Genomic DNA, 15,062 nt, shown 5'->3' on the forward strand with positions numbered 1-15,062 from the left:
TTTGATTTGCGCTATGGATATATTGTGTTCGATTTGTACAAAAGCCGGCCGTCCGGCTGAGAGGCGGCGTATCAGGTCCGCCGATGGACGAGAGCAGGGCGGCAAGAGCATGGCCTCCAGTCTGCCACCACGGCACTACCGCAGGACGCGGCCACTGCAGGAACATCGCCGACACAGAGACCTCGGCGCAGACGACATCACACTATGAGGCGCCGCCGGGGTCACTGGTGCACTCAGCAGGCGCCGTCGGCACGCTGCGCATGCGCCTTTGGTCGCCGTCCGCAGCCTGCGCATATGGTGATTCGCAGGCCACATGGAGCCAGTATCGAGGAAGCCAGTCTGGAAGAGTTGTGGTCGGGCGGCTGGCGAGCCACAGTGTTGGCCGCTGGGTCCGCGTCCAGAGCCGCCGGAGCTCCGGCGGGGCCGCGGGGTCCGTGGCCGGCGGCGGTGGCTCCTCCGGCGGCCGGGCCGACGCCTGCCTCTTGTCGGCGCCAGCTGTAGACGGCGTCTGGCCCTTCTCACCTGGGCGCTGTCGGTCGGGTGGCGGCCGCTCACCTGGGCGCTGTCGGTCGGGAAAACGAGCTCCGGGCGGAGCACGGTGGAGGTCCGGCGGTGCGCCGGCTCGCGCCCCGCGCCAGACAGGAGCCGCCGCTCGACGATCCGCCGCCGGCCGGCACGTCCGGTCTCTGCACTAAAGCGCCGGCGTTCCGCTGTCGGCATCACTCCACTCCGCGGCTGCAGGCCGGGCTGATATGATACCAGGAGCAGGGCGAGCGCGGGCGTCTCCGTCCGCTCGTAGCGGCGGGCTGGACGTGACGACAGGGCGGTTGTCGTCCCCGTTGATGCCTCTGACGGCCCTCCCGTCACCGGGTCAGCTGACCCGGTGGAGGCAAACATGCAGTTGGCACACGCATACAGCCAACACTTAACAAAAATATGTGCGTGAGAGCAGGGCTACGTCCTCCGTCCAACGATGACACCCATGTGTGACAGCACACTCCAGCGAATACTGCTGAGCGCTGCGGGCGGCGGCCGCGTGGCGGCGCTAGTGTAGTCGGAGCAGGGCGGCGACCAGCGGCACGAACAGGACGAACGGCGCCGGCCGGATGACGAGTGCGGAGTTGCAGAAGTCGCCCTTGCATACGCATAGCACCTGGCCCTTCTTGGTCTGCTTGGAGCACGAGGACTTGTGACTGCCGAAACAGCTGCGCATCTCATTGCCATGCTCGTCTGAAACCCCACGGAACGATGTCAGAACGGACAGGCGTCAGACAAATGGCTGGAGGGCGGCGGCCGACCGGCGGTCAGCATGCAGTCGGCGTGCGGCGCTGCCCGTCTGCGTCGCCTCGCCACCCTGGTGCGGGCCGCAGCGGCGGCCGGGCGCGCGCGCGGCCCAAAGCGGACAATGGGCCGCGTCTGCACCCGGCGCTAATTGGCGGCGGTGAGGGTGGCGCCGGCCGGGCGCAGGCGCCGACCGCCAGCGAGCTGCGCTGGGCCCAGCTGATTAGAGCCCGCCGGCCGGGTCGCTGGTCGGTCAGCGCCGCGCTCGAGCGGGGCGGGTCTGGCGTCAGGGGCTCGACCACCGCCGCCAGACCTCACCATCGGCGCCGACTGCTGCTGACGCGCTGGCGCTCCGACAGCGGCCCCTCATATCTGTCCGGCGGCGCTCCGACACGGGCCGGTCTGGCGCCTGCCGTCGGCCGCGCATCGCTGACGTGGCAGGAGCGGGAGGAGCGAGCAGGTGATCACATGAGATGCGGCGCACTCGTTACAGCAGTGGTATGTCATTTGCCACTTCACTCATCATTCCCTTCCTGTAACGGCGGGGTAATGGTTATTTGGGCGTTTGGGCGTGGCGTGGAGGAGGAGCGCTAAAACCGTTTGCTGCTAAATTGGGGGGGGGGGGGGGGGAGAGGGGTCAGGTTGTAGGCTGCTGGCACTAGAACTGATTGGTAACCCAAACCATTTACTGATACTGAGGGGGTGAGCGGCCATGTTCCAGTTCAGGTAGAGCTGGTGGCGGCGGGGGTCCGTCAGCGGGTGTCCCGAGACTCGGCGCCCCGCTGGCGACGGCCACCGGCCGCGCTCCGGCCGGTGACGGTACCCAGAGCAGCTCTGCCGCCCCTTTCCCGCGCTGAGATCATAAGTCATGCATATACAAACATAGAGGCGCGCTGAGTGTGACCTGTCCAACGCCGCCGCTGCGCACCCAGCACGGCCGTTTCCGGTGACACTCGCCCCCGTGTGCGCTCCGGACAGCCGTGTCTACTGACACTCGCCCCCGTGTGCGCTCCGGACAGCCGTGTGTATTGACACTCGCCCCCGTGTGCGCTCCGGACAGCCGTGTGTATTGCCACTCGTCGCTCGGGGCGTGAGCCCTGGGGGGTCATGTCGATTTACGTTCGCTCGGGATGTAAGCTCCGGACGGCCAGGTCAGTTGACCCTCGCCCGGGATGTAAGCTCCGGACGGCCGTGTCGATTTACGCTCGCCCGGGATGACTCAGAGCGATCGCAGCGAGGTGCGTCATATCCGGCTGTCAGCCACGCACGGCCTTCAGGCGCGTTCCATTCCGTCTGGCCGCTGCGGTGGGCGCCGTAACGTCGCCGCAGGCGGTATGTCCAACCGCCATTTGCCGGCCGGCCGGCGAGTCACGCGGAAGGTGACGTCAGTAATGACGTCAGCCGGCTGCGGCAACCACAACGAGGCCGGGCTGGTAACGACCGACGGTTGCCGGCGCGAAGCGGCGATCGCTGCGCCCGAGACTGCGGCAGCGCCACGCGGCGCCGCCGATAATGCAGATATCTCCCAGTTAAGTGTCACCACAAGCTTCCTCACGCGTCCGGCGAAGGGAAATGATTTCTCGTAAAGTGTAACGCGCCTGACGGGGCGCCCACGCAGTGCGGCGGCCCCTTCGTCGCGGCCGTGCGCTTGCCCCGCTGCCGGGCCGCCTGGGGCCGGCTCGACAGCTGCGCCGACAGGGGGGCGTGTCCGGGAAAGGTGGCGGCACTGGTGCCGGGCGCGGTCGGCTGGCGTCGGCACCGCGCGGCCGCGGTCTGTGCCGCCGTTGGTGTCTGGCGGCAAGCTCTGGCGTCCAGAGCGCTTATGAAGCCTGGCCTGGGCACGATAGGGCGCCGCGCAGAACTAATTGCTCTGATGTGCGGGCGTCAGTGCTGTTTGTCCGGGGGCGCCGGACTGATTGGGAGTACGGGCGTAAGTCCAGTCTGCTTTACACGAGTCAGCAGATATGCCCGCTCTGTGCGTGAACTGATTCCGACCGCGCGTCAGATCTCGGTCAAAGAGGCAGTCTGGTCCACCCTCCTTCTAGCCCCTGCTTCTTCCACCCAGCTGGTAGGAGTGCCCCCTCCCTGGTCGGTTCATCTACTCAATCCGGCGCCATCCAGCTGGTAGGAGCCGCCCCCTACCCTGGTCGGTCGTCTTCTCAATCCGGCGCCACCCAGCTGGTAGGAGCCGCCTCCTACCCTGGTCGGTCATCTACTCAATCCGGCCGCTGATGGCGGCCTCCGACCTCCTCCCGATTTCTGGGGAGGCCCTAACCTAGCTGGCCGCTGGGGGCAGCCTCCCATCTCCTCCCTACTTCTGGGGAAGCTGTACCCTGGCTTGCCGCTGGGGACAGCCTCCAACCTCCCCCAACCTCTGGGCAGGCCCTACCCCAGCCGGCCACAGGACTGGACAGGCTGCCAGCTGCGCCGGCCGTCACCCACCTCGGATCTTGACGCAGCTCTTGTCTAGGCCCCGCGGGCAGGTCATCTCGAACCGCAGCTCGGGGTCCTTCGCGTTGAGCTGAGAGCAGCGCGGGTAGGAGTGCGCTCGGTCGGCGATGGCGCGCGGCAGCGAGACGCCGGCGATGTTGCGGTTCGGCATGCAGGCGTAGCAGCGCAGCGCCGCCGCACCTGGAACGGGACAGCGCAGGTCAGGTCAGGTCAGGGGCGGCGGGGCTGCAGCTGGGGATGAGCCGGCGGCGGCTGGTGACGCCTCCGGTGGGGTGCACTTCTGCGGCGCGCCGCCTCCGGTGGTGGCCAGCTTCGGTGTGCACCGTTCTGGCCGGCGGCGTGGGTTCTTGCAGCGACAGTGACGGATAGAAATCCAGCAATTTTATCGAGGATCGCGCATGCGGCTGAAACCGTTGGGATCGGCCCCGAAAGGCTCCGTGAGTCAAGGCAACCAGTGGTCTGAGTCTTCAGGAAGAGAGGGCAACGGATTGTGATCGTAGAGAACACTTCTGGAGCAATTCGCCACAATTGAGAGTGCAGCGGACCCCCGAAGTCTGAACCATGCCCGTCGTTTGGCCGCCGACCGGATGCGCGCACTTGTCCAAAACAGCAAGCGCTTCTCGCAAGCGCCATGCCCTTGTGCACTTATGACGTGCTGCTGCTGCTGCCGCTAGCATGCTGCTGCCGTCGCCTGCTGGTGAGCCGGCCGGCCGCGTGGGCGGCGTGACACTTCCGCAGGTCTTCCCCTGATCGTCGGCTATCAGCCACCTGTCCGGTTCCGCCCAGGCCGGCAGCGCCAGCTGACCACCACCACCGCGCCACACAGGGAGAGGCAGCCGGCCCAGTGCCTCCGTGACGCTTGCACTGCCACTCGGGCTGTATAATAAATGCTACCGCTACGGTGACAGCTATATTACATAACGCCATTGGCTCTGTGCAACTTTGGCCACCGTTTGGGCCAAGATCCCAGCGTGCACCTCTCACGGCTGCACGTGATCGTCGTTTGAGGGCGCATGAGCATCGCAGGACCGTGTTGCGCCACGCGTGCGTTGTTTTCACCGCCGTCCGCGCCGCGTGCCGTGTGGACGCGCGCCGCCCTTCTCAGGGTGACCTTCCGAACGGCCGGGCCCTCGTTAGCATTTGCAGCGCTCATTGGAGCTCCGACTGTTTTTTGGCGTGGTCCCATAGGCGTGTGGGCGTGTGTCTTGTCAGTGAGATCCGGCGTCCGCACCGGTGGCGTCCGTCGCGACAAGCGCGATCGATAGACAATCGCGCCTTTCGTGGTTTCTCCGCCGTAACGATATTTGATCCGCGAGATGGCAGGAGTGCTGGTGATCGCTGAGATCGGGCCAGTTGCCAGACGCTCTTCAGCCATGTAATCCCCAAACCATGTTTGAAGATTGTGGTGCCAGCTGTCTGTAGCGCCCTAAGCCGTTCGTGCTTACCCAGCCAGTTTCCCATGCACTTTTTCCAACCTTCGGTCTCACCCAGTGGCTTGTTTTCACAGAATATATTGGCGAACTGAACAGAGAAAATGTCTAACCGTATCCCACCTCCCCCCGCCCAGAAAAGCCATGGTAGTCGTGGACGCAAAAGTAGTCTCTGGGAGCAGACGCGACCTACATTTGGCAGACAGGACGTGTGTAACAAATAAAGCACCCCGTGAATGAAGGCACGCCGCCAATAAACACCCAGCGAATAGAGCAGCCACCGAAGGCGAGGGCCGACCACGTCCTTGTGCTTTCGGCGTTCACCTTGCTGTTTCCGCGCGCGACGTGTTTGCGTCATTGTCCGGAAGATGGCGTTGTGTGTGGCGCTGCCGGCCGGTCCCCGCTGGCGCAAGCGAGCCGCCAGACGGTCGTGCTGGCGCGGCTGCACGCTGTCGGCGCAGCTAGGCCATGCGCCGCCGCTTGACCCAAAGACGAGGGGCGTTGTCGGCGGGCGCCGCCGGCGTCGCTGGAGACGGGCCCTGTAGTGGGCGTGCCGCGGCTACCAGGCCCATTGACGGGCATACCACGGTTGGCATGTGCAAACCCTGAGTCATGTTGCGGCCATGTGTCGTGAAAGGCAGACCCGGTGATATGCGTACTTTGGCGTCTTCTGCGCCTCTCTTGTCGCCAGCTCGGGTCTGGCCGGTTCTCTGACCCGCAGGCCAGTGCCAGAAGCGCGCGCCGCCGGCCGTGGCGACGCACGACGCGGCCCGATCCGCGGAATTCCCGCCGGAGGCCGGCGGCCGGAATGGCGCCGACATGACAGCCGGGCTTCTCCGCGCGCCCAGGAGAGGAGGGGAGGGGAGAGGCTGGAGCGGCGCCAGGTCTGTCCGGGCCCGTGCCAGCCGCGGTCGGGCGCCGGCACGACTCCTGCCCACGGGCGAGGCCCGCCCGCTGGTCGCTGTTACGGCACCTGCGGTGCGCCGAGCCGTAGGCACGGTCCGCTGGGTTTGTCGAAAGCTGGCATTGCAATCCAGAGGGCGCAGGAAGCGCGGCAGGATTTGGGCGTTCGTCACGTGATGGGTAATGATTGTTTTCGGATAATGAAAAGGCGGTGCGGCCTCTGCACAGTCCAGAGCTGGATAAGCGAAAAAGATTAAAACGTGGGCACGAAATCGGTAGCTTTCACACGCCGTCCTTTGTGATGGGGCTTAAATTATTTACGATGAGCTTAGTTTCGCGAAACCACTTTGGAGGGAGAGGGTTCAACAGGATAAAACGGCTAAAGTTACCGCTAAATCTGCCCCCACAATGGCTTAACCTACCCCAAGATAAGGTAGGCTTAACCCACCTTAACCTACCCCTAAAGACGTTTATGTTGTTGGATTTAACCAACCTTTTCTCAAACATTGGAGATGTGCCCCTCACCTGAAAAGGGAGCTGAAATGCGGGAACAGCAGTCAGCGACTGCTTCCATATGAGATAACGGTCTCAAGCTATTCATAGTATGAAGGATTCCAAGTAGCGCGTCAAATTCCAAAAATATTGTGCATTTTCGGCGAAACAACGAATGAACGAAGGAATGAGCGAACCATGAGATCTTGGAATCAATCCCTTACCCGAACTGCCACCAGTTGTACGATTCCTGGACACAAGTCTAGAGCGACTTCGATGCTTGAAATATGAACCTCAGTCGTTTTGGCACCCCATCCTATCAAAGTTCTCACCATGCTTTTCAACCTACAGTTAGGTTGAGTTTCTGGCAGATGGGGGCGGGAGGGAGGGTTGAGGTTCGCGGGGTCAGTTTGGCAATATCCTCCCAGGTGGTTGGGCGAATGATTATGTAGTCCTGATCAACGCGGTCCATCTCTGAGGCAGTGTATACTGAACCGGTCGTGCTGGGGACGCCGCGCCTTGGAGCAGGAGGACAGCTGCCGGAAGGCCGGGGCCAAGGCCAAGCCTGTGGCAACTCAGAGCACCCGACCGGAGAGTCGGAGACAGGAACAGAGACAGAGAGAGAGAAACTACGAGTTAACGGCATTTGTGACATGGCACTTTCCTGCTCTCATGCGGCTTTCCTGTTCATACGTGTTGTGAAAGCAAGCCACCAAGGTACAACATTACCCTAGTATAACCATCCCGCCCCCACCTCTAGGAAACACTAAAAGACTGCAGACTTCTGGGCCGTCCCTCGAAGAGGCGAACGCAGGCTGAGAATGGCCTCGAGGATTTACTCGGAACCCACTTACTTGGTGTCCCATTAGGTATATCCTTGACCATATGACAGTCGGTGAATTACCGACTTTCGTGCAAACTGCGGAGTGCATCGTTCAGCTGTCATCGACGTGTCCATTGCGTCGCAATCGAGGGCGATCAGCGCTCGGGAGCGCGCGGACATTGGTTCATCGGCGCGATCGGGCGCACCGGAGTGCGCGCGGAGAGCGGGCCCGACCGACTCGCGTGTGTCAAGCGTGCTCGCCTCGGTCCACTGCCGGCGGCGCGGCCGTCCCGGGTCCGGAGCGACAGGACGCGCCGCCGCCCGGCTCCCTGTTGCCGCAGGACCGGCCCCTCGCCGCCGCGCTGGGGTTGCCATGGCGGGCCGCGTGGCGGCCGTCAGTGCCCGCCAAGGTCGGAGCGGGAGCTGGAGGCGACGGAAAACTTGTGGGAAGGAAACTCCAGGGTCGGGCCGGGCTGGCGCCGATCGAGGCCCGTGTCGGCTCCGCCGCGATGGCTGTGTCGAAGAATTGCGCCCGCTTATTCCAAGGTCAGCGTGACATAAATCAGCGTCCGAGGGAGGCCACCGGCTGGAAGCGGGCCGTGTAAAGCGATGGAGCGGCGATCGGCGCCGCACGCCGCCCGGAGTCAGCTTCGTCTGACCAGCACCCACGTACGCCGACTGGATGTCACTGGGGAACCTCTCCCTGCAACATCCAGTCGGCCCCGTCGAGTGTCTGGCAGTTAACGGATTTCTCCGCCGCGTGTTGTTCGCAGTCACGGTCGGAGGCCGCAGCCAACTGGCACGGGGATGGCTGGGCGAATGTTTTCACTTAGCCGATGCCCCATGATCTTGAGGGACAGATGCTGCCCAAGGTTATCTCTAACCTAAAGCGCACGGGCGTTACGCCGAGCTTCCCCGTGGTGCCCCACCAATTTTTTAGAAAGTGACAGCGTCACCGGCGGATACCCGTCCTTCGCACTTACCATTCACCGCCAGAATGACCAGCGCCAACAAGCGAAGCACGCCACTTCATCATCACCGCGCACTCTGACAGTCTGCGTTATCCCCCGACAGAAGATTCAGCCACCGTTGCCAGGGACGACCTACCCCAGCCGCTCACGCGCCGCCACTACTCGGGCTCCGGCATTGCCGAACGGCCGCGCAGAGCAGCCGCCAATAACGGAACGGCGCGCTGGCGGGCCAGGGGGTGTTGCGGCTGGCTGTTTCCGCCCAGCCTCCAGCGGCCCAGCTGTCCGTCGAGGGTTGTGGGGTGCGGGTTGGGGGGGGGGGGGGGAAGAGGGAGGGGGACGGTTTTGACGATGAATGACTTCATAATTTCTCGAACGTATGCGGAAATGTGCACAAGGGCGCGATTCAGGATTGCTCAATGGGATGCAGGTGGGGCACGGATAAGAAATTCACAGAAACCCAGCTTAGCGCGCCCCAGAAACGCAAAATGTCTTGCGTGCCTCAAGACAATTTCGCCTGTTTTCGATCTTATTTGTACGTGTCTACCAGGTATTTTTACCCGTCAACCTTAAGCAACGCACAAAGCTATTCATACATGCCATGACTTCTGTGAAGGACGGGGTATGTGCCGGGAGGGGGAGGAGGGGGGGGGGGGGACTACTGTGCACGTTCGCCCCTGAATGTGTTGATGGAAGTTTGCAGATCGCCATCGGGCGTCGAATGTTACCAACACCTCAAACTTCCGGCTGACTGCACTAAAACAAGTCAAGCTGAGATGACGGGTGGGTTGCAGATTGTCAATAAACCAACGGCTGACTACCATTGTAACTTATTTGAATGAAGCGTCAGTTGTATAGATGAAACTCTGTGCGGATTTGGCTTAACATGTGCACCCAGTTTATCTCCTGGTGGCAATCGCAGTCCTGGGGAACTATGCGACACCCATGCAGCTAATGGGGTTTTGGACAAACATTTGGTCTCATTTACACGGGCACTAGTTAACTGTGCACGGGAAGGCCTTCGAAGTATTGCTCCCACCGCAATGATCCTCTGTCCTGATCTGCCTGACAGTAGTTCAGCGCCGTCAATCGATTATCCTCTGCCCTGATCCGTGTGACAGCAGTTCAGGGCCGTTGGTCGTGTCGGTCGCCCACGGAGATCGCGTTGGTCGCCCACGGAGATCGTGGTCGGTCGCCCACGGAGATCGTGTTGGTCGCCCGCGCGTTGGTCGCCCTCTTGGGATACGGGCACCATGGAAGTCCGCTGACCGGGAGAGAAACAAACCATTTGAGGCTAATGGCAGAAACAAGCACAATACCCATGGTTTGAGTTTCGTAAGTATGCTGCGGGCGAATATTCTAATATGTATGCTCTTGACTTGTATCGAGCTCGTGATCACTTCACATCTTCTGCTTGACCTGAGCTTTCGAAGTCAGAACTGCCAAAGACCCAAATAGTGTCGCTGGCATTTTCGGCGAACCCGCACGGCCTCCTTGCCTCCCCCGCCCTTCCCCCCCCCCCCCCCCTCCCTCCGGACGTGTCCTGTCCGGGCCTCCCTTTCCTTCCTTGTCGTACTTTCGTACTTCCTTGTATTGCTTTATATCCCTGCGGCCCTTATTCCTAAACAACCTTAGGCGCCACGGCTAAGGTATCTTGCCACGTATCACGCCTTTGGATTGTCTCAGCGCCCCCCTCGGCCATATTGGGACGCAGTGGCAATCTCAACGTCTTGGTGCTCGATTTTCTTGGGTACGTTTATTTCTAATATTTACCCGGGTGACTGTCCGATCATTTCGAGTATTCTGATGGTGTTTCGGTGCCTCTGTCGCGGTTGACAACACTTGGCCGACTTGGAAACCGCCTGACTGGCAGAGTGCCCCGGACGGCCTGGGACGAATGTCCCTGCATTGGGTAGATTTGTCCTTGATTTCGCTCCGTCGGAGCAGATTTCGTTAATGACCTCAGTTCATTGTTTGGGTTGATTCATTGTCTGACTCCGACCACCACCAGCACTACCCGATTTTAATTGGATTCCGTCTCCGAGGAACATGGCATGATCGTGAACACCAATCCATGGCCAACGGTTCACGTTGTGAACCGGCCAATGATAGGCAAAAAGCACGCATTTACTGAGACGCTTATCATGTACATTGTACATGATAAGCGTCTCAGTGTATTGGCGAGACAAAAACAGACGTCTTTGGTAATTGCAAATTTCTGCGTTTGTTATGGTAAACCAACTTATGGTATATGCGTGCACGTGCCAAGTACGTCACACACGCTCGCACAGGTGCACAAAGGTAACAACTATTAATCCACCATCACCGCGTTTCCACGAAGCCGCATTTTGACAGTTTTTGTTACCACCCTGTTCTGCATTTGCTGGACACGCATATTAGTTTTGCACGCGCTTAAATATCGCCACGATGTATACATGTCAAAACCATCATTTATCGATGTATATGGGCTGCACCGAAATCCACTGATGAATGTGAGAATTGTATGGGATAAAACAAGACCTTCAAGTCGGGGGTTTTCGTCTCCCTGTCCATCTTATTACATGTTTTTGAGATCTGCGTGTGAAACGTATATATCGTCGGAAGAAAGTATACCTCCGTTGTTTTTTCTTCAGCATCGGCCCGGTTGTTCCCGAGATATTGACGGGAGAGGGGGGGTGCGGTACGTTTGCGGGCCTCCCATGTCTCCGGATTAGGGTTATTGGGGAGCCCTCCGGAATTGAGTGGAAGATCTTAGCTGGCACAGTGTCACAAGGTCCCTAATAATTTCGGAGGTCCCGCGGACTATCTAATAGTGTCTTTTGGCTGTATTAGAACCGTTGCCAGTCCGATTGGCTACCTGATTTATCGGTGACTGTCTCAGAATTTACTAACCGCCGGTCGGTCGCATGGAATCCCCGATCGATCGCGTGGAATCCCAGATCGGTTCCGCGTGGAATCCCCGATCGGGCGCATGGAATCCCCGATCGGTCACGTGGAATCCCATAATGCTTTCGCGAATGCTTTAGAAACCATTGTTTGTGGACGTCATGAACTGATTTGCAAATGCACGTGATCTGTTTTACAAATGCGGACGTGTCCGAGCATGGGAGCGTGTTGTGAGGTCCTGTAGATGGACTGCGGGCCGGCCCGGGTGGGCCCCGGCGCTCCTGGTCGGTCGGGCTTGGGCCGGGGAGCGAGCTGGGCGAGCGCGGCGGACTGGCTGGCGCCAGCTCGGATCGGGAGCGGACTAGGCGAGCGCGTCGGACTGGGCCGGCGCCAGCTCGGACCGGGGAGTGACTACGCGAGCGCGGCGGGACTGGCTGGCGCCAGCCTCGGATCGGGAGCGGACTAGGCGAGCGCGGCGGACTGGCCGGCGCCAGCTCGGACCGGGAGTGACTACGCGAGCGCGGCGGGCTGGCCTGGTGCCAGCTCGGATCGGGAGCGGGCTGGGCGAGCGCGGCGGACTGGCCGGCGCCAGCTCGGACCGGGAGCGAGCTGGGCGAGCGTGACGGACCGGCCGGTGCCATCTCGGATACTCTGTCGGAGCTGGATCGCTCACCCTCAGTGCAATCAATACCTGTTCGGCAGCCGGATTTTACGATCTGAACTGGTGGTAGCGACACGGCAGTGACAAACAGTTTGCAGGTAATTTTAATGGTTGGGAATGCATGGCGTACGTGGACTGCCGGGAGAGGAAGGAGCTGACGCCTTTGTGATAACACTTCCTGGTTTTGTGGACGGGTTGGCACTGCGAGGCCGGCGCGTTGTCACCTCAAGATTGTGTGATGTTTTAAATGGACGTAACGCAATGTTGCGAAAAAATTGCATGTGGATCGGAGCGCTTGTTGAAAATAACTCGCTGCAAAGACTTCCCAATAGTCCAATTCCTCAGGCCCAGAACCTCCAACATGCCAGCACAGCAATTCCAGCTCGCTGGGCAATTTCCCCCGAAAGACCTGTACGTGCCACGCGGTGCCACGACGCGGCCTGGTCTGTTTCAGCCTGTCCCTCGCAGCCAGTTAGCAGCTGGCCATCACATTAAGTTGGCTGGATGACTTCTGGACGGTGCTTGGAGCATGGACACACATTCAGACTGTTTGCCTCAGACTGGTGTACTCAGGGCACCAGACTGTCTGCCTCAGACTGGTGAAGTCAGCACCAGACTCTCCGCCAACCCGGTTTGAAGTTCAGACTTCGTGTCTCAGACTGGTGAACGCGGTGTAGCCGTAGCGGCTCCGCGGATCGTGATGAGCTCCAGTAATATAGAAAATGACTCCCAATAAATCGTACAGTAGGCCCATGAGCTCTAATAACAACGACGCTGGTGGCTGTCGTTAAATGTGTTGTTGATGAATGTGCTCCCGGTCTTGTTAAGGAAGGGCTACATAAAGGGGAAGCACGTGGGCCTGTGTTTGGGGGCCTCCCCTTTACGTGTCCTCTGAGTTGAAAGTAGGATGACGAAGGCAGTGATACAAAAGACCAGCCACAGCGTTTGTCCCTGGCGATGTGCGTGGAAATGGAAAGTAAGTTCGATGTAGGTGTATGCGGAAGTGTAACCTAAGTTCGAATGCACATCCGTTTTCTGGGCGCCGGACCAGTCACCGTGGGGGGCCAGCCCACCCCGTCGACCGCTGACGAGAGAAAGGGGGGGGAGGGGGACATTGGGACAGCGACAGCTGTGCAGATTAGGCCTAATGTTACGGCTAGCTTACATATGAAATTAAACGCCCGCCGGCGGCTAGCAAACGCACCCCAATCAATGGAAGTGGTGCAAATGATTCTGGGACGAAAGGGACCGGAGGTAAAAGGAAGCGAACAGGACATGCCTACCGCGGATTCTCCGCCGTGTTGGTTGCCTTCCATCTCCACCCCGCATCCAGACGCCGCCACTTGTGGACGCCCCTCGTGTGACACATGGGCGCGCCACTGACGCCAGCTGACGGCTTGCGACGGGGAGTCGGCTGGCTCCTGGAATGCAGGACGGGGGGGGGGGGGGAGGCGCTTCAGTGACGGCCTGGGGTCCGATCGTTTGTATAAAGTAACGCAGTAAGCAGGGAGCAGGCTGCAATCCGCTAGACCCGCCTGATGCGCCTCATTTGGTGAGGACCTTGCTTGCGCCCGGCCCAACGTTGCCCCTCGACTATAACTTTTAAGATGTACGCCTGATATATTAAGATGTCACACAGTCGAGTTCTACGCCTCATATTATGGCGCGCGGACCAAATTTTACTGAACTCTAAGAGCTTGGTATCTAATATAATATTTAGTTGGTCGCTCTGTGCTGGAGCATTCTCTGTGAGTGTCATTCACCCAAACTTATTTCTATACGAAATAGGCAAACTATTGAGCACATGCTTCTGTGAAAGAAATTTATCCGTTACGGGCCTTTGCGTATGTACAATTGGCTTCGAACTATTTCTTATGTGCCTTACGTATGTCAACTTTTTCATAACAACTTTAGCCGTGAACTTTGTCCCGACAATATTTTGTTAATACGAATATTTTACATGAGCTGACTTTTGCTTACCTTCTACTACCATAGAGCTTTATGCTTTGCGCATGTTTGACTGTTAACAGTTGCGTGCGTTCTTTATGCATACGCGCTTTTCCCATTACAACTTTTGCCTCCAAACCACGTATCTCAAAGCCTGTAGTCAACTAGGGCGCGCCAGCATCAAGCCCCTTGCGGTTGCAACAGGTACCGGTGCATAGATGGCGCCGCCAGCGCTAGCCGCCCGCGTTCGGAGCCTGAGTGCGGCCGATAGGTGGCTCCAGCTGGTGCGTTCCGAACGCGGCCTCAGCCGGCAGCAGAAGGCCTGGAAAGCCAGGCGCGGCGTTTGGCGAGTCGAGGCAGCTCCATCTCATTCCTTGGAGGCTCTGGGCACGCCGGTAACTGCGCCGTCGCCGTGTCTTTGTAGAGCGGCGTGCACCTGAAAACGTTGAAACGCACGCACGTTGAAATATGACCACAAGTCAAACCAGCACGGGAAGGATACGGTAATGTAATCCAGAGGCGAATTGACTGAGCTCATTCTATATTTGTATGCGCGACCATTCTACCATTCTAGGCCTAGAAGTATGAGTGAACTATGCTACGGTTGAGTGAGTCACCAGCGTCGTAAGGACCGCATCGGCCCTCTGACTGGGAGCGGCGGTCGGCAGCCGGTCAGCCGAGCTGCCGTCCGTGCGGGCCGGCCACGACGCTCTTCTACTCTAGAGCGTCGGCCGCGCGCCGTCGGCTTCGCCGGCCTCCAGCGGCGCGGCCAGCTGCCGCTCGGCCGGCACGGGCAGCAGCAGCTCGGCGGCTCGACCCGGTGAGCGTGCGGCCGGGGCGCTGCGGCACCGCGGCTGTACCCGGCGCCTGCTGGACCGGCTGCCCTGCGCCGGGTGTTTGAGCTCGGCCTTAAAGGGCCATGTGGCCATGTGGCGTCACCTGGCAGGCCGGTGGCCGTGCGTGGCGGCTGGCGCAGGCGCGCAGAGTGTGGCGCGATGGAGCGAGCGCAGGCTGCTGGCGTAGGCCAGTGAAGCGGCAGTGTACGCCCATGCCACGGGCTGAATGGCGTCGGGGTCGCTCCCAGGAACGCCATCGGCGTGTTGTAACGGAGGGGCGATGATGCTGCGTTGAAATATGACCACAAATCAAACTAGCACGGAGAGGATACGGTAATGTAATCCAGAGGCGAATTGACTGAGCTCATTCTATATTTGTATGCG

General features: G+C 60.1%; 1 protein-coding gene across 2 annotated transcripts in view; it reads right to left on the reverse strand.

Annotated features, from left to right (window-relative positions):
• LOC119101699 (uncharacterized) overlaps nt 1-15,062 on the reverse strand; it is a 38,410-nt gene continuing 23,348 nt past the window's right edge. The window contains exons 1-3 of one of the 2 annotated variants that reach the window (XM_037225115.1): nt 8,364-8,505; nt 3,724-3,912; nt 1-1,230 (exon numbers count right to left, since the gene is read on the reverse strand). In XM_037225115.1, the coding sequence (XP_037081010.1) occupies nt 1,046-1,230; nt 3,724-3,883 (345 nt within the window). In that variant the 5' untranslated portion in view covers nt 3,884-3,912; nt 8,364-8,505 and the 3' untranslated portion in view covers nt 1-1,045. Of the gene's footprint in view, nt 1,231-3,723; nt 3,913-8,363; nt 8,506-15,062 lie in introns of those variants that run through there. The other variant, XM_037225114.1, reaches the window with a different exon arrangement.

Source organism: Pollicipes pollicipes, unplaced genomic scaffold (genome assembly GCF_011947565.3).
Source record: "Pollicipes pollicipes isolate AB1234 unplaced genomic scaffold, Ppol_2.1 Scaffold_4881;HRSCAF=5763_pilon_pilon_pilon, whole genome shotgun sequence".
In the NCBI taxonomy this organism is placed as follows: domain Eukaryota; kingdom Metazoa; phylum Arthropoda; class Thecostraca; order Pollicipedomorpha; family Pollicipedidae; genus Pollicipes; species Pollicipes pollicipes.